The 20,102-nt window shown below is 35.7% G+C and overlaps 1 protein-coding gene across 4 annotated transcripts in view; it reads right to left on the reverse strand.

The window, feature by feature from the left end:
- TBC1D19 (TBC1 domain family member 19) overlaps positions 1-20,102 on the reverse strand; it is a 141,998-nt gene that overhangs the window by 81,765 nt on the left and 40,131 nt on the right. For 3 of the 4 annotated variants that reach the window (XM_049108719.1, XM_025438657.3, XM_025438658.3), the window contains 4 exons: positions 10,585-10,659; positions 9,321-9,384; positions 8,070-8,116; positions 4,564-4,674 (listed from right to left, as the gene is read on the reverse strand). In XM_049108719.1, coding sequence (XP_048964676.1) covers positions 4,564-4,674; positions 8,070-8,116; positions 9,321-9,384; positions 10,585-10,659 — 297 coding nt within the window. Of the gene's footprint in view, positions 1-4,563; positions 4,675-8,069; positions 8,117-9,320; positions 9,385-9,699; positions 9,779-10,584; positions 10,660-20,102 lie in introns of all 4 variants that reach the window. The other variant, XM_025438659.3, reaches the window with a different exon arrangement.

Below are 20,102 nucleotides of genomic sequence, written 5' to 3' on the forward strand. Positions count from 1 at the left end.
CAGCTTAAATAAAAATCACAAAGTAAAATGAATTTTGCTTCATTCAAATATCTAAAAAAGAAAAAAAATATATTATTGAACTTTCAAGAGTAATACATTGGTTCAAAATTTTGAATTTTTAAGCAACAGACTAATTAGTAAAGTAAGACATGGTAATTACACTTTCGAGTAAAGAGCTAATAACACTCAAATTATTCCTGAAACACACGCACACACACACACAGAGCATGTGTAGAATTTATCAATTTTGTCTTCTAAATTCATTGTCTAAAATTACCAACATAATTCTCTACCTGTGTTTTCTATGGTACTGGACTTCATTCCACTTTAAATCAACTAAACACTGCAAATATCCAAAACAAGTTAAATTAATTTTTAAGTAAAATTAGACGATCAAGTGTTCTGTTAAACTAAGAATAAATTAGATTTATTCTCCAGACTTCCTCCACTTATTTAGTAATGTCTAGGGAAAATCATGTTTGTCTGTTATTTTTTAAATATACAAACTCCCCATATAATTCACATTATTTTTATTCCCTAAATATTTCTATTAATATTTGCCTCAGTTTTATTATTCTAATTGCTAAAACCAAACTTCCTTCTTCTTTAAAAAATGGAATTAGTTTTAATCTTTCATAATTATGTATTATTATTTAAGTTAATGATTTATTTGTGCCCTCATAAGAGTTATCCAGCCTAACGTGCACACTCATTTTATTTCTGTATCGATTTTATTTTATTTATTTTTTTTTTTAAAGTCTTTTTTTTTTTTTTTTTTTTAAAGATTTTATTTATTCATTTATGGTAGACACACAGAGGGAGAGAGGCAGAGACACAGGCAGAGGGAGAAGCAGGCTCCATGCACCGGGAGCCTGATGTGGGATTCGATCCGGGGTCTCCAGGATCACGCCCTGGGCCAAAGGCAGGCGCCAAACCGCTGCGCCACCCAGGGATCCCTATTTCTGTATCGATTTTAAATAACTGATGTTACACTCAACTTTTAACTAAACTTGATTTTTATCTGTACTTTAAAAAAGCACTTCAATTTATGTTTCCAATTTTTAATGACTAAAGAGGTAAAAAGAAAAATTTAATGTTATTCTTCCGCTTTCAACCAGTCTTCTACTTATTTTAAATACTGTTCTTTCATTGAAATCATTAGAATTAATGATAAGGTATTTGGTTATTTAATAGTTTTGCCCTCTCTACTACAGAAGGGACTTAGGTTCAAGACACATTTCAATATTAGCTTCTGTAATCATAGTGAAGAATTTTGCTTAGGCTAAGACATGTTAAGATGTAGAAACAGAACTCGGAACATTCATTTTCTATTTAACTGTTCTGTACTATTTTTCACTTGGTATCAGTAGACCTGTGCCCCAATCTCTGATTTCCTTCAAAACTCACCCAGGGTATTAGGCCTTCTTGGATGCCTTCTTTGATACTCTAGGCCAATATAAACAACTTTCTCTGCATATGTATTACCTTTTATAAACCTCTAGCAAAGCACAGGATCACATCATATCGAAATTATCTTTTTACTGTCCATCTCCCCATTAACCTGAAGTTCCTGGAAAGGGCTGTCTCTTGCACATATTTGTACCCTACTGGCATTGTGCTAAGCGACACAGAATAGAGGGGCTCAATAAATACTGAACACCCTGCTGAGCTCTAGTATCCAACCTGTTGCCTCTACATGACTGAATCAGTCAATAGGAATAAGTTGACAACTTCACTTTAGAGTTAATAAGTTTCAGTTAATTTAAAAAATGTCCTTTTAACATGGATGAGTCTATACAATATTGTGAACTAGGTTTGAAAGCCATCTGTTACAGGGTCATATGACTCAGTAAGCCTCACCAAATTCAATACTCATATGGACAAACCAGAATCTAAAATAAACCATGCAGGGATGCCTGGGTGGCTCAGCGGTTAAGCATCTGCCTTCAGCTCAGGGCATGATCCTGGAATCCCGGGATCGAGTCCCATCATCGGGTTCCCTATGAGGAGCCTGCTTCTCCCTCTGCCTGAGTCTCTGCCTCTCTCTCTCTCTCTCTCTCTATCATAAATAAATAAATAAATCTTTAAAAAAAATGAAATGGAAGACTGATAGGGCTATAAAGACCTATTGGAAAATACAGGCCATAGTTGCCTGATGTGTTGTCTCTTGACAGGACTTGGAAGCTATGCTCATGTGTATCATAAGAAACAGTTCCTATTGTCTATAAGACTTCCCTATGTTGTGCCTATGTTACTTTGTCACTTCCAATCGCATGCCTTCCTTGTTGGGACTGGGAAGTAGCACGAGGTTGGCTGTAAGGACTCTCAGCCTGACATACAGACATGCTTTGTTTTCTGTCCCATACTATTATACAAATCTAAGTGAACCTGATCCCAGGTTATAACCTATTGTATCCTGTGAGTGTGAATGTAACTTCAAAACTGAAACAATTATTAGTGCTCATGGTAAGCATGCATTCTCTAAATTGGCTGTCTTTATTTTTTCGCTTTAGTTTTGCTTCTGCCTTTCAAATTGGAAGATTTCAAGTATCTAGAGATCCTAGGTTGGTCAGTCATATTTAGAATGAGGCAATAAACAAGTGCCCGGAAGTGGAGTCTGCAAGGATTGGGCACTGGGCACAGTGAAGGGAAAGAACTGAGCAGGCACAGTGATGGAGGCAGGAGATGATGAGAGTAGTCTCACCATTTGATCAACTTTCACTTAGTGTCTCTGTTTTCAAAACAGTGTCTCAGTATTGCACTACTTTAAATCGGAAGTCACTGAATTCTTAGCCTCTCTGACTCTTTTTCTCTCACAAATATGTCTCTGGGGAAGGAGAAGTCACCTGAATATGCAACGTGCCAAGAGTCTGGGGGTCTATTCTCTCCTGATACAGACTTTCACATAGTCTCATTTTTTAAGCCTATGGTTCACCAAGACCTTCTATAACATGGGGTGTCTCCAATTCTTGAGCCTTTGCAAAGTTCTATGGAGAAAATCAATTTGCTTCTTATATTAGTGTCTGGTCAGAAAATAGAAATGTGACAAGGAAAAACAGAATTAGCAAATGTAGAAAGCAACTATGACTTCTAGACTGATGAAGAAGGAACCAAGAAGGAACTAAGAATTCAGGAAAGAGCTCTCTGCCCTCAAGACTGAGATTCAGACTTTTTTTTTTTAACAAAATGCTTACCAGAAGTTGTAGTTATCATCTGTTATCATACAAAGTTATTACACTATTAGCCGACTATATTCTCTAAGCTGCACTTTTCAGAGTTGTGATTTATCTATTTTGTAACTGGAAGTTTATATCTCTTAATCCCCTTTGCCTACTTTGCCCATCCCCCCACTCTGACACCACCAGTTTGTTCTCTGAATCTGTGAGTTTATTTCTGGTTTTTGTTTGTTTTCTTTTTCAGATTCCATGAGATTCAGTCTCTTAAGGATAAAGAATGGCTGCCCCAGGAATGTGCATGGGGGTTAGAGAGGGTGGGTGAAGAAATTTGCCAGAGGGTACAATCTTAGCTGGTTCCGCAGCTGATCTGCTGCCTTCTGAACATAGGATCCAGGAAGGGAAGGCCTTTTCTCCTGTTATGGTCTTGCAGGCCCCCCAACCCTAACCCTCAACTGATAAACCCTAACATTAAGCCAGTTAGCAAAAGAGGAGTGTTTGTAAGATCTAGCTCCAGCAAAATAAGGCAGAGCAAAAAAAGGTACATACAGAGATGAAGATAAATTGATTATTAGTATGCCTCTTATCTGTTCCTCCCATCTTCCAGAGAGAGGCATATGGGCTTGATCTTCTTCTGTGTTTAAGTCAGTTATCATCTTCCTACCAGCTCTCCAGCTGAATATATTAACAGAGTTATAAGCTGTTTCCTAGTTTCACCAAAGATAGTATTTATAGTTTTGTGCTCCTTTTTGCTTTGGGGTGATTAGCAAGAAAGGGAGTGATAATTTCTTAACTCCGCCATCAGGAATTCTCCCCATCTTTCTGTAATTGCTGTTTTAAAACTTCCTCACCAAAATGTGACATACAGACATGCTATGTTTTCTGTCCTGTACTATTCTACAAATCTAAGTGAGCCTGATGCCAGGTTATAACCTATTGTATCCTATGAGTGTGAATGTGACAGTTTCCAGAACAAAGACAATCTCTCCCACATCTTCCTTTCCCTTTATCTTCCTCAGTGCCTCATTTGGTTAAGCTTAATAAAAGGCTGGTTGAATTAAATAAAATGAAGCATTCCTTAAAATTTTTTAATAAAATTCACAAGTTGCTTCAATGAGTTTTATTGCCATATATCACACACCTGAATCTCAACAAACTGTCTTATAAATCTATGCTGTTGATTAAAATGAGAAAAAAAGAAAAAGCATTTATATAGGTCCATGAGAGCTCATCTTTAGTCCTACTAGCAAAGTAACCCACTCTGTATGTTTACAATAGAAACATTTCACTTCATTTAATGAGCAGACAGTCCTTGTTGCTTGCTGCACTAGAATATTTTTCTAATAGTGTCTTCTAAAATATGTAATATTTTGAATGACTATACACTTACCAATTCAGGGATGTCTTTTACTTTCAGAGGAACTTGAATTAAACCCAAATGAGTCCTGAAACTAAGAGAATCACCATTTTCATAATTTGGGTTGCGAAGATTAATTAACACCTTTAAAAACAAATCCAACAAAATTGGTTAGTTTCTTTATAAGATGTTTACACTTATAAAATTAGCAATGATATTCTTGGTGTATAATCAAAATTAAAAACCATTGGGGCTATGCATATACTTTAATTGCATTCTAAAATACCATAAAATTGTACTGAAATGTTAAAATACCATAAACATGCTTTAAATTTAATATTTCCACTGATGATCTACCATATGAAAGTCTAAAAAGTTAAGAATTTAATTAAAATGAAAAACCTTTCAATGGTAATAAAGAAAACTGCTTGATTATAATATTTAACCAGAGAAGGTAACAGAAAAATTAAAATTGCTTGATTGTAACATTTGCCAGGGAGTTTTAGAATCAGCTGTAGCTCTTTTAAAAACAGCTACTGACAACATTTTTAGATAGTGGAATAATATTGTAGAGTATTGCTTCTAAATCAAACTCACAAGAAAAAAAAATTCAGAAGCCAAGCTAACAAGAAAGATTGCTGAAAGTATATATACTTTCAGAATTAAAGATAAAAAAGTCTTAGATATTTACATATCCTTTAATCTAGAAATCGCACTTCTATGACTATAGAAATAATTAAGATGTTTGCAAAGATAGTGCAAAATGTCAATGAAGTACTGTTTATAACAGAAAAAAAGGATCAATTCATCAACAGGCCTGAAGGAAACAGAATGTTATGATTATTAAAGAGAAAACACAAAAATTACATGAACTTTCAGACCTTAAGTGCTAAAAAAGTGAAGAGTTTGGGAGAAATCTTTAGCAAGCTAAGAAAAATAATCCCATCACCATAAAGGCAGTTTCCGTCCAAACTAACTTCTCTTTAGAGTTAAAAGGAGATCCCAGTTGGGGTGCCTGGGTGGCCCAGTGAGTTATGCATCCCATTCTTGGTATCAGCTCTGGTCATGATCTCAGGGTCCTGAGATCGAGCCTTGTATAAGGATCAATACTGAAAGTGGAACCTGCTTAAGATTCTCTTTCTCTTTCTCCCTTTGCCCCTCACATCCCTCCTCCCCGACTTGGTATCTCTTTCTCTAAAAAGAAAAAAAGGAGACAGTACAGTTGGCTCTTGAACGACACAGGTTTGAACTACATGGGTCCACTGAAATGCAGACTTATTACAGTATAATACTGTAAATGTGCTTTCTTTTCTTTAGGATTTTAATATTTCCTTTCCTCTAGCATACTTTATTGTAAGAGTACAGTATATAATACATATACAAATTATGTGTTAATTGACTATGTTATCAGTAAGATTTCTAGTCGACAGTAGCTATCAGTAGTTAAGTTTTGGGGGAGTCAAAAGTTATATATGGATTTTTGTCTATGCAGAGTATCAAAACTCCTGTGTTATTCAAGCATCAACCATGTTTTATGCTGACAAACTAGTATCAGAGACAACAGTTCAGAAAAGAAATAAAATATGAAAGATTCATTCATTCTTTTATTTCTATAAATAAGAAATCAATACCTATCTATTGAGCAACTATGTGCTAAGCACTATTCTACCTGTTGGAGATAGAGCAGTTAACTTGCAGCTGGTTTGTGGCAGCTACACATTTATCTCCAGGGACACCTGGATGTCCGGCAGTGACGCTTGGCCAAGATGGGATGAGGTACACTAACTAGTTATGTATACTGTGCTATTTAATGTCCCCTGGAGGCAGTTCATGTCAGTTTTGAAAATGTACAGATTGCTGGTTTCATCTGATCCACCAGTGGGGGTATAAAAGACCCGTTGGGAATCTTGTGCCTCAACTCCCAAGGCCAGTGTTTCTCACTTGTATCTTGGCAGTTCAAAACCCAAAGATAAAGCATGTACTCTGCCACTGAGAAAGGAGCTTTGCCAGGAAGTTTGGATCTCTTTTTATCTTTATGTGCTTTCTTTCTCTTGCTGAAATAAAAGCCTTCTGTGGTTATATCCTATGAAGTCCTGTGAGTCTTTTCAATTATCTGACTCTGTAATTGCTGTAGCAGTGGACAAAATAGAAAGAAAAGCTCTTGCCCTCGTGGACCTTCCATATAATAGGAGAAGGCAGGCCATAAGCAAAACAGAAAAAGAGAATGTTCTATAATGATGAATGCTATGAAGAAAAGCAAAGTAGGAAAAGGCTAAAAGGAGTTCTAAGCAGGGGGCTGGGAGGGGGTGTGAGAAGATGACATTTAAAGCAAAGACATAAGGAATGAGGGAATGTGCAGTAAGTATCTAAGGAAAAAGCACTGTGCGCAAAGAAAACAAAAAGCAAAGGCCGTCAATGGGAGGAAGCCAGGGAAAAGCAAAGAGGCTAAAGAAGCTGGAATAGAACAAAGCAGGGAAGAGTTATAGGAAATGAACTCAGAGAGATAAAGGGGTATCAGATCAGATAGGGTGTTTTACGCCACTGTCATGAGTTTGGCTTTTAAGCAGAATGAGATGGGAAGCCGCTGGACACCAGAAGAGTGGTTTACTTGGAATGGTACTTAAAGGGCCTTCTCCTGGGAACTGCACTGAGAACAGATTCTTGGTGGGCAACCCAGGCTTAAGAGTAAGATGGGTTAGGACGTTACTATAGTGATCCAGACAAGAGATGAGAGCTTGAACCATGGACGTAGGAGTGGTAGTGAGAGGAAGTGGATGATTCTGGATAAATTTTGAAGGTAAAGATGACAGGATTTGCTCATAGATTATGTGTAAGGTACAAAAGAAAGAGGAGAATCAAAGAAGGGTCAATTAAAATAATTAGTGAGTTCTAACTGCCCAGTAACGAGTTTCACTTAATGATCCATATGCCTCTCAAACTTCACTAAGCTCATTGTCTTCGCTAACAGACCTGTTCCTCCTCTTGTATTTTCTACCTCAAGGGCAAGGTACCTCTCTGTCCAATTAACCAATCTAGACACTTACAGATCATCCTTTTCTTTTTCTCATATTCCCCAAACCTAATCACTTCCCATATCCTCCTAAAAATCTCTTGCAAATCTGTTGAATTCTTTCCACTTCCAATGCTGTTCTTTTGGTTCAGATCCTTTACATGTCTTAGACTTTAGACTTAGACTAGACTTTACATGTCTAGATTACTGGAACAGGGAAGGACAAAAAAGGAAAAGATTCACTGAACATCTGTATGTGCTAGCTAACAGGTTACCTGATTTACAGTCACTATTTTTAATCAAAATCTTCCTAATTGATTTTCTCGCCTCTAATCTTCCCACATTCCAATGTATTTTCCAAGAACTATTTCTGAACACAAATCTGATGTCTTTCCACTGCTTCAGTGACTTGCAAGGCTTTTAACATGATGATTCCTCTGCCTAGGGATATTCTTATATCATCATTTCTTCCATTTGCCCCCCCCCACCCGCCTTACTAATATACCTATATTGACCCAATATAACCTACCTCCAGAAAATCCTTCGGTGCATAAACAGGTCTGAAAAGGCTTAAATCTGGAATTAATAAGATAGATTAGAACAAAATTTCAATTAATATAACATATGAATGCTTATTAATAATAAATATTAATGATTCTTTGATATGTTGCTGTGTAGCTAGATTAAATCAGACTTTTGCAGAGTATTGATAATTTGTCATACGTTGTCTAAAGTAGTGAGAAGACAAAAATGAAAAGATAGTCCCTTTCCTTCACAATCTAGATTCTAGAAGAAATTAAGAGTCTCTCCTTCATAAATATGTAATAAATTTCGATTAAATTGAAGAAACAATGTCAAGACACCTGGGTGGCTCAGTGGTTGAGCATTTCTGCCTTTGGCTCAGGTCGTGATCCCGGGGTTCTGGGATCTAGTCCTGCATCAGGCTCTCCATGGGGAGCCTGCTTCTCCCTCTGCCTGTGTCTCTGCCTCTCTCTGTGTGTCTCTCATGAATAAATAAATAAAATCTTAAAAAAAAAAAAGAAAAATGTTAATATAACATAAAAGTTCTATATGAGAATTTTCAAAGTACATAGAACATAAATAATACTTTCTTAGTGAATTCTTCTAGTTGTATTGACTGTTCTCCCTTTTGAACTTCTATAACACATTGTTTTCTAGAGAAATCTAGTACCGTACTTATTTCCTGCCTAGTCCTCCATGCTTATTTTTAAAGAGGAGTGGTGAGGCATTATGTACATGTCTACCTAACAATTATATATATCTACTTATTATAGAAAATGAGATAGTTGTCACTCATTATATGCTTATAAAATTGACTGACTCCATTTTAACCATTAAAATAAATCAATTTTTTTTCAAAATCAATTCTTAAAAATACTTAGGAGCGTCAAAACTTTTCACTATTCAGCCTATCTTTAATATCTTAATGTAATTAAAGTTTGAATAATATTTGCCTTGATTATGAGTCTAAGAAATCCACTGAAAGATTTAATCTACTTTTTAATAAAAATGTTTCCAAATGCTGCTTTAAAAAAGGATAATTGACTTAAATATTCACCAAATAATGTAAAACATTAGCCAAAGTTAGGAATTTTTAAACTGCAAGGTAGAAATTTAAGCAAACAAAGTAGATGATTGTAATTAGTGACAAAGGAAAACTGCTCTCTTTCCAAAAGAATTGCTAATGTTATTATGGATCTGCAATTAAGAAGGCAATTTTTTTCCTACAGCTACATTTTTAAAAACGTTGTTCATATACCTGGTTCATCAGTTCCCATTTCATTCCATTTATTGAGAAGTTCTTTCTGTTCTCCAACTGGCCTCTAAAAAAGGTAATTTTAAAATTGGTTTCATTTTGTGAGGTTTAGCAATGCAGCTGAAAAATAAGAACCAATAACTTATCCAAAAGTTTGAATAAGCTACCATAATATAAGTAGAAATAATTTCACTACATATGGTGAACTTTTTTTGGAATTACTCTTAAATTATTGTTATTTAACTATTATATTATATCTAGTCTCAATGGCTCAATTAGAATATGGTGCTAATGAGTCCAAGAAAAGAAGGTAAATGATCAATACTGGCCAGTAAATTTCACAAAGAAAACCTGCTCCTCAGCCACATACTACATCTCTTACCCCATTCAGCAATCTCAGAAATGCATCGCAAGGGGGACTGGCCAAGAGAGTGTGACTGTGAGTCAGTAGCATCAGCTTCCTATATGAAAGACAGTATATTACACAATACTACATATTTAGACAGTTTTCCATATAAATTTATCTGTTTTTTACACCATCCTTCTGGTGCCTTCAGTGACTTGTCCTTGGGTATTATCCAAAGTTCATCCACTATATCCTGTCTAACAGGAAAGAATAAATAGCATAGTAGCAACAATAAAGTGAAGAGAAATTTGTTTTCTCCTATTCAAAAAGAATCCAGAGCATTCCTCAAATGGCTTTTCTCTCCCTTTTTACCTCTCCCCACTCAAAGCCCATAGTGACAGATAAATGTTGAGAACTAGCTCTAACAATAGTACTATTAGAACTGAATAGTTCAACAACAGAGATGACAAACCATCTTTCCATTCTCTATGTTAACACTGAAAGATGGTACCATACTGGCTATTACAAAGTGATAGTATGCCCAAACTCCATCACTAATTTTAAAAATATGCTTATTGTGCTAATTAACCAAAAATAAGGAGACCGAAGATAATTAAGATACCTACAGTGCATTTGTAACACATATAACTTTTATAGCCAAATCTCTAAAGAACCTATATGTAGATTATCTCCTATATTTTTATTTATTCTCAAGATATGTTCCTTACAAAAAACATCACAGAATTCGTAATAGAAATATAAATAGAATACATCGATGTAATTGGCCTTTTATAGATTTTTGTTTCAAAACAAACTGATACACTGGTTAAAAAAACAACAAGATAAATCTGCCTAGCAGTTACAACTTCATTGAATTTCTAGTATTTGATTCACAATAAAAGGCTTAAATGTTAAAAGTACCTTTCGTGCCAATGGGATACTCAGTTCAGTGCACATACTATTTAAACTCTTCAAAATTCTTTTTTCCCAACTTCCCTGAAATATAAAGAACAATTTATTATTGTTCTGATTAACAATACCAAAACTAATTTTTAAAAATTAAATAAATTATGAGTTATATAGAAATGCTGAGGTTGGTTGAGACTGGTTATCTTCCTTTATTATTATTTCACCCAACAAATATTGATCACCACCTACTATGTGCAGATACTATCTTTAGTGCTGTGAAGTAAGTCATGAACAGAAAGTCTCAGTCCTCATAGAACTGATGTTCTAAGGGAAGATGGCAATGAGGACAGATTAAAAAAAAAAGAAGGAAATCATACAGTGATAAACATTGTAAGAAAAAATAGCAGATAATAAAAAGGTAAATTACATTTAAACATTTTGTAAATGTTTGATACTCAAAAATCTCATTAATAACCTAGCAAAAATAAAGCTTTATAGGAACTATTATATTCAGTCCTAAATAACTCAGCATGAATGTTCTAACAAGAACTTTCTCCTACATAACCACAATACCACTATCACACCTAAGAAAATGAGCAGTAATATTTCATATCATCTAATACTTAGTCTACCATCAAACTTTTCCACTTGTCCCCAAATAATTTTTACAGTTTTTTTTTTAATCCACAATCCACTAAAAATGTAAGCATTATATTACATTTGGTTGTTATGTCTCTTCCCCTGTAGCTGAATCTAGAGTCCTTTGTCCTTTTCTTTTTCATGATATTGGCTTTTTGAGGAGTCCAGGCCACCTATCTTTTAGAATGTGTTACCAATCTGGATTTGTCTTGTTTTTTGGGGTTTTTTTTTCCAGCATTACCTTCTTCTCTATCTCTTATATCCCTTTTAAACTTGAAATAAAAAGTTCTTTAAATAGTCAAAAATTGATTATCCACATATACCATATTTTAGTAAATTATTCTTTTTAACACCAAGCTAAATGATCATAATTTTTTTGGTCTTTTTACTAAAATATGCCTATAGGCTACTTTTGACTCATTGAAACCAAACTAAAATAATACCAAAGCTTCAAAATTTAGATCAAGAGAGGAGAAAAAAGGAAAACTACGTATACAACATTATTGATAATGGACAGTTATATCTAGTCAATAAAAGTAGAATAATAATAGCAGCTCCAGGGGGGCCTGGGTGGCTCAGTCAGTTAAGTGTCTGCCTTCGGCTCAGGTCATGATCCCAGGGTCCTGGGATTGAACCCTGTATTGGGCTCCCTGCTCAGTGGGGAGCCTGCTTCTCCCTCTCCCTCTGCTGCTCCCCCTGCTTATGGTCTCTCACTCTGTCAATTAAATAAATAAATCTTAAAAAAAAAAGCTTTAAAAAATGTGGTTATTATAAAGATTAAAGATGTAAAGTGCTTGAAACAGTGACATAATGATAATAATCATTCAATAATTGATAGCTTTTAATATAGCTGTCATTGTTCATAGCTTCCTCTTTAACACACATATTTAAATACATTACTCTTTTTATCTGAACATACTCTCCATGCTCTAGTGTCCAACCCCAACATACTTATTCTTACTTTATCTGAATAAATCTTATTCACCTTTCAGGCCTTCACCTCTATTTTTTTTTAAGATTTTATTTATTTATTCATGAGAGACATACAGAGAGAGGCAGAGACAGGCAGAGGGAGAAGCAGGCTCCCTGCAGGGATCCTGATGTGGGACTTGATCCCAGAACCCCAGGATCACGACCTGAGCCAAAGGCAGACGCTCAACTGCTGAGCCACCCAGGTATCCCAAGAATATTAAATTCAGAAAAATTGGGATTCTTGTGGCTGGAACAGGGGACATGAACTATTATGGCTGAAAATTCAAATAATGAAAAGATATTGATTCAACAAACATTTACTGACCACTTATTAAACACATGCCACTAAAAATGAATAAAACAGCATCCCTGTCTCTGAGAAATACATCACTTTTGTCATGGGGGTGGGGAAGATAAGACAGCACAAATAACATGAGACAGGTTCAAAAACTTCACAAGGACTATTATCAGCCCATACGTCATACACACATGGAAAGAGCATAAAAGAATAAATGAGGAAACAGGAAGCTGGGTATGTCAAAACTTCTAGTTGTTAATAGAATACATACCACTTCTTTTTTTTTTTTTTTAATTTTTATTTATTTATGATAGGCACACAGTGAGAGAGAGAGAGAGAGGCAGAGACACAGGCAGAGGGAGAAGCAGGCTCCATGCACCGGGAGCCCGACGTGGGATTCGATCCCGGGTCTCCAGGATCGCGCCCTGGGCCAAAGGCAGGCGCCAAACCGCTGCGCCACCCAGGGATCCCCATACCACTTCTTTTAAAAGTCTAAAAAATATTGAAAGGAAAGTAACTTCAATGATTTGCATTTCTCCATTCCCTCTTCCATATTTATGACACAATGCCAAGGTTGAGGGCTTTCCCAAGGTATCCCCTACAAGAACTTCAGTCAAGGGACACCTGGGTGACTCAGTGGTTGAGTGTCTGCCTTCTGCTCAGGTCATGATCCCAGGGTCCTGGGATCGAGTCCCGCATCGGGCTCTCTGCAAGAAGCCTGCTTCTCCCTCTGCCCATGTCTCTGCCTCTCTCTCTGTCTCTCATGAATAAATAAATAAAATCTTAAAAAACAACAAAACTTCAGTCAGATGATCAGAGAGGTTATTTCCATAGAAACCTTGGGTAGTCTGGGAAGTCATTTCTATAAACATCAGAAAGAGGAATAGAATTTCCTAACAATGAAGGGAAATCCAAGATGAAGAAAGTAGTCGCTGGCAACCTGGGTCATCCTTTAGGTTCCCTGAAGAACTCTAATCTTAACTTAGGGGTATTTATTTGTTTGTTTACTTACTGCCACACTGACTGACGTGTATGGAGTGCTTTCTACGTGCCAAGCACAAAACTACGACCAGTGAGTAAATGGTATAAGGAGCATAGGGCCATTTTAATACAAGAAAGAAACTTTCCAACAAGTAGAAAGGCTTAACCAAAACGGCTTAAGTTAGTGAAATTGTGAGCTCTCTGATTCCAGAAGTACTCAAGCAAAAGGAGATGGACTCCTGAGGTTGGACAAGATAAACATGATGGATCTACCTCAAATCCAGTTTTATAAATACTTAACTTTTCTCAAGCTCTATCTGTAGAAGTGACTAAAACAAGCCCAGAGTCTCAAAAATAAATGCTCAAAAAGTCATGGTCTCAAGCTATTATTTAAATTAAAATGTCAATACATGTTTAGCGCACATAGAAAAAATGGAAGTGGCAAATAAACTATTGAGAAAAGAGAGAGCACTAATAAAAGATACAAAGGAAATAATGGTTCCTACGCAAAGACTTATGAAATAAATAAAGCTTTAAAATGTTATTTAAAAGAAAAATGAATGGCCTTTTACATTTAAAGTGTTTAATAGGAAGACATTACCTTTTACCCAAACCCACATCCTCTCCAAATGAAATTACTGTTGCCTTCAAATCAGTTTCCCTAATAATTGGAATCTATGGTATTAAGTTAAAGGATTTCAGAGTTTTATAAATAAGGTAATTTCTAAGCCACGGGAAGCAAAAAACTTAAAAAAGAATCATAACTGTATTGAAATCTCTAACTGGGTATTAGCTATTGCCTTGCTACTTTTTTTCCTAACAATGAAAGTAAGAAGTCTTAAAAAGCCATATAATTTAGCATGTAAAAACTATGAAATTATAAAATTAAAAATTATTTCCTTCACTCTGAAAAAAAAGAAAGCAAAATAGTTATAATCCAGCTATCTAAAGAAAAAAGCTTTTAGTAATTCTCTGGTTATAATAGTAATACATTTATTCAAGATAATTTGGAAAAAAGAACAGTATGTAAAGAATAGAATAATCAATAAGTATCCATAAATTTCCATCAGCCAAAAATAACCACTGCTAGTACTTTGTTCTCTTAAGTTTTTCTATGTATGTGTGCATGCAATTGAGATACACATTTCTGTATACATATATATATATCTAATTAGAGTGGAATTGTACTGTTTTATATTTTGCTTTTTCCATGTAAGATTATATTGTATACGCTTTCTCATTTCATTATATGCTTCCAAAAATAACATTTTGTTTTTTGGGTTTTTTTTTTGTTTTTGTTTTTTGTTTTTTTTTTCAAAAATAACATTTTGAAGCTGTATAACATTGTCTTTTGGAGATATCATGCTATATATATGCAAGTCCTACTGTTATTCATTTAGATTCTTTAAAAAGTTTTAATATTATCATGAACATAAATTTCTATGTTTTCTAATTCTTCCCTTTAGATAAGGTTCTAGAAGTGAAATTAATAGGAAAAAGGGTGTGAATATCTTCTAAGAGGGTACATTTGCTATTTTTTATTTACTCAATTCATCCATCCTTTAAAAAAAAATATCTGCTGAGCATTTGCCATGAGGCAAGCCAGATGTTGAAGGTACAGCTGTGAAAGGAGAGACAGTGGCCCTGCATCACAGAAATGGCATTGTCTCAATGATAATCCAGACAACCCAAGTACTGCAGTAGGAAGTACAGGGGCCTCCTGGATAGAGAATTGGAGACAAAGAAAAAGGACCTGAGAATCTGAGATCTCAGGGTCAGAAAGCCTTCCTAAAGAAACCATCATGTAATACAATACCCAAGAATGTGCAGAAGTTGGCCAGAATATGTGAGATTTGTGGGGAGGCAGTTTCAGGTAGAAGCAACGGCATGAGCAACAGTTCTCCTGCTGGAACAAGAGAAGGAAGTCAAGTACAATTAGACAGAGAAGGTATATGTGTGTGAAAGTGGGCAGGGGAGTGGCAGGATGGGGAGGAACAGTGTGAGGATGCAAGATAAGACCTGAATGGTAAAAAGGAGCAAGATCATTTATAGTTTTGTAAGCAAAAATGAGAAGTTGCAGCTGCATCCTACTAAAGGTCTGGGAAGTTTTGGGGTTTTTAAAAAAGATTTTATTTATTTGAGAGAGAGAGAATATGCATATGAGCTTGAACAAGGGGAGGGAGAGGGAAAGAGAGAATCTCAAGCAGACTCCTTACTGAGCATGGAGCCCAATGCAAGGCTGGATATCAGACCATGAGATTATGACCCTGAGCCAAAACAAGAGTCAAACACTTAACCAACTGAGCCGCCCAGGAACCTCCTAAAAGTCTGGGAAGTTTTAAGACATAGAGTGACAAAACAGAAGGCAGAAAGATCAATTAGGAAGAGGATGAGAATTACAGTCACATAAAACTATCAAAATTTTCATTTTTATTTAGGTTACTAGATTGACAGAGAACTAAACAAGTTTAACCACAGAGCAAATCTTGAATTTGAGTATTACTGGAGTAGATAGAGAACCAGGCTGAATATCTCAAGCAGTACAGATAATAGAGTCAGACTTTCCAGGTTGAAATTCCAAATTTTCCACCTACTAGTTTTGTGAAACTGGACCTATCTAAGATTCTAAGAGTAACATGCTTCATAGGCTTGTCATGAATATTAAATGAGTAAATACTTGTTAAGCATTAGAATGGTACCTGGCACATAATTAGAGCTCTATGTACTTACTAGTACTATTTCACAAGAAAATTCATATACTTATATTTAAGCACACATTGTATATCAGTTTCTTCAAATACTCTTTCTCTAAAAGGTGTAGCAAAGTAGTTCCCCAAATATTTTACATGAAAACAGGGTTTCAGTCACATAAGTTTGAACACTGGATTAAACTAAACAATATCTTTACTGCAATATCTTTAAACATCTCAGAGCCCTTAACATGCCAAAATAAACTGTGTTCAACAAAATTAAGTAGTATTGAACTAAAACCCAAAGTATATAAAAAAAAAAATCCATGAATCCAATGATATAACAAATAACTGGAGGGAGGTAAACAACTCTTCCATGCAGAAACATTCCAAATAATTTCTGTAGACCCCACCTCAAGGAGGTGAAGCATAACTGTCTCACCTTATGTGTGAACCATAAATAATGACTTCCTTCCAAAAAGTACAGTATACAAGGGGGTGGGGATGAAGAGTGACTTCACAGTGGAGCAACCTCATAAATACTACCTCAGCCAGGTGATCCAGATCAACATCAATAGTGATAAACCATGTGGATAGTATACGTCCTGATATGATGTGATGAACATAAATGGCACTTTTTATCAATGGTCTTCCTCCAAGAAATCCCTCAGTCTAATCATGAGAAAAAAATCAGACAAATTCCAACAAAGGGATAGTCTACAAAATAGCTGACCAGTACTTCTTAAAACTGTCAAGGTCATCAAAAACAAGGAAAGTCTGAGAAACTGTCATAGCCAAGAGGAGCCTAAGGAGACATGACAACCAAATGTAATGTGGTATCCTAGATGGGATCTTGGAACAAAAAAAGGACACTAGGTTAAAACTAGGGAAATACAAATAAAATACGAACTTTAGCTAATAATAACGTATTAATGTTGGTTTGCTAATTTTAACAAATGTATCACACTAATTTAAGATGTTAATTATAGGGGAGACTAGGTATGGAATCTATGGAAACTCTATAATATCTTCTCAATTCTTCTGTAAATCTGAAAGTCTTATAAAAAATCAAGTCCAGAGGCTGCCTGGGTGGCTCAGTCAGTTGAGCAAATGCCTTTGGCTCAGGTCATTATCTCGAGGTCCCGGGATTGAGCCCCTATCTGGCTCACTGCTCAACGGGGAGTCAGCTTCTCCTTCTCCCTCTGTAGCTCCCCCTGCTTGTGCACTTGTGTACGCACGCGCTCCATCAAATAAATAAATATAATCTTTAAAAAAATCGAGTCCATTAAAAAGTCATAAAATAGTGATTCTATGAATGAAAGGCACAACACTGGAAATATAGTGAGACTAATAGCACTATAGGATGACAAATAGCAGCTACACTGTGGTAAACACAGCATAATGTACAGTCATCAAATCACTATGAGGTACACCTGAGACTATGCTGTACACCTGAAACCCTGAAACTAATGTAATACTGTGTAGACTACAATAAAAACAAATACGAATAAATAACACAAATTTTTAAATAAATAAACTGTGATCCACCAAGAAGAAAGCAGTGTGGGCCTCAATTTCCAAACTTTTTTTTTTTTTTTTTTTTTTTTTTTTTCTCAATTTCCAAACTTATTTGTCCATGGAACCCTTTTTTGTGGAGCATCTCTCAGGGCTAGTATTCAGCAGAAAATACTCTGGGAAATGCTGATGCAGTATGAGAAACCTCTTTCTCTCATCAGCCCAGAAAATTGAATAACAACTGCAGAGAGTTGATTCACATCCCAACTCAAGAGCTAAGTGAAGTTCAAATAACTCATGAGACTTTAATAGGAAAAAAAAAAAAATCAAAATTTTCCAGGCTCCAGTTCCAAAATATTTTCTTCTGACCTGTTTTACTGAATAAAAGGGGAAGGAAATACTAACTGGATTTTTTTTGTTTGTTTGTTTTTTGTTTTTTTACTAACTGGATTTTTTAAAGGTTCTTTTTTATTGTAAAGGGCAAAGAACAACTTAATAAGGCACCACCTATGCCCAGGTCCTCCCTAGTGCTCCTAAAGAATGTTTTAGCTGCCTCCCCCATAGCACATAGCACTTTCTACCTTACATTACAACTACTTATGCTCAGGTCTTCTTTCAAGGACACTATTAATTTGACATAAACTTCCTAAGTTCTTGCTACATAAAGGCAGTATGCTGGATGTAATAGGTATATAAAAATGTTTTAAAATTGTTTTGTTTCCAAGAGGCTTATAACAAAAGTCAAAAAGATGTACACAGAAATTGCTATAATAGAATGCAATTTGTGATAAGAACCATAAAATGACACTGTGCTGCAAGAGTCCAAAAGAGAAAGAAAACCTTTTCAACAGGGGTGATAACTATCATAGAGGAAAGATGTCATCCGAGCTGGCCCTCAGAAAATAGATTTTTCATGATGCTCAGCAGGCAATAAGAGCTTTCTAGGACAAGAAAACAAAAATAAGAAAGATGCAAGAGGGAAAGGCAAAATGATTCATGTGGAAGAACATTACAGAATAGTTATAAGACAGCAGAGATTGATAAAGTGGAAAGGGAAGCTAGGGACAAACAGCAAAGATTCTTACATGTTTTGCTTTGGAGGAGGAACTTGTAAGGCATCGGTAGTCACTGAAGATTGGTGAGAAGGCAATGAGATACTTTATAAGGTTTCACCTGCTATATAAAGTTAATTGTGGTAAGAGTACATATGAAGATGGGGAGAGAGACAAGCTGAAAATCAGGAGGTGTAACAAAAAGACAAGGATGTGAATTAATGTCTGAAACAAAGTTAGCACTCAATAAAAGGTAGTCGTCGTCCTCCTCCTCATCACTCTGATCACCATGGTAATGGCCTTGATAATAATAAGGAAGAGAAGGCTCTAAGACTATGGGAAGAAATAATTTATAGGACTCAATGACTACTTGGATATGGAAAACAGAGATGAAAGCTATTTCAAGTCTAAATTACTATACTAATGATGAATTAAGAGAAATAGGAAGGTCAGGAGGAGACGTTCATTTTAGGAATAACATAATAAACTCAGTTTTAGACATGTTGAGTTTGACCTCACATCAGAAATGCACAGTAGATAGTTGATCTCTATGATCACTGGAGGTAAAGGAATGTGGTAGCAAAGAAGAGGGAAGCTGTGGAGGCCTGAATAAGACGACCTGAATGTTCTTAATAAACTAAGTGGCAAATGTTAAAAATGAATGAGAGAGAGGTAGAATTTAGGGCTACCCAAGTGTGGAAAAACTCTGGGAAACCCTAACTGGAAAGCAGATAATGTATGATAAATAACAACAAAAGGACGGACAGGCAGCAAAATGAATCCACTGAAAGATAAACAGATTTAGACTAAACTGATGGTAAACATAAAACTCATGTGATTTTCCTAAGTATTCCACAGTTTGGGAGAAGAAAATAGACGACAGAGGTAGCCTTACACTCAGGATCGGAATGGCAGACAGAACAGAAATCTAGAGGGGCAAGAGATGATGAGGTACAGGGGAGCACAATGCTGGGATGGTAGTTAGGCCATCCAGACTAAGGAACTTTTGTGCAAAGAGGAGAGAACTGCCTAATAGAACAGGGAGCTGAAGAACTAGATGACTCAGGGAGAATAAAGGAAGGCATGCAGACGCTAACTAGTAGAGGAGATATTTAGTGTGACCACAGTTAAAGAATCAATTATTTCAACAAATAGCGTCCCATAGGTTAAGCACTGTGCTAGATGCTGAGGATAAAAAACAGTCCCTGCTCTGAAAGAATGAACAATATAGTGCAGGGATTGACAAGCTTCCTGTAAAAAGGCAAACGATAAATATTTTAGACTTTGCGGGTCAAAAGGTGTCTATGCAACTACTAAACTCTGACACTGTAGTGCAAAAGCATCCACTGACAGTGTGTAAATAAACGAGCAAGGATATTTTCC

The sequence above is a fragment of the Canis lupus genome, chromosome 3 (genome assembly GCF_003254725.2).
Source record: "Canis lupus dingo isolate Sandy chromosome 3, ASM325472v2, whole genome shotgun sequence".
Taxonomy (NCBI): domain Eukaryota; kingdom Metazoa; phylum Chordata; class Mammalia; order Carnivora; family Canidae; genus Canis; species Canis lupus.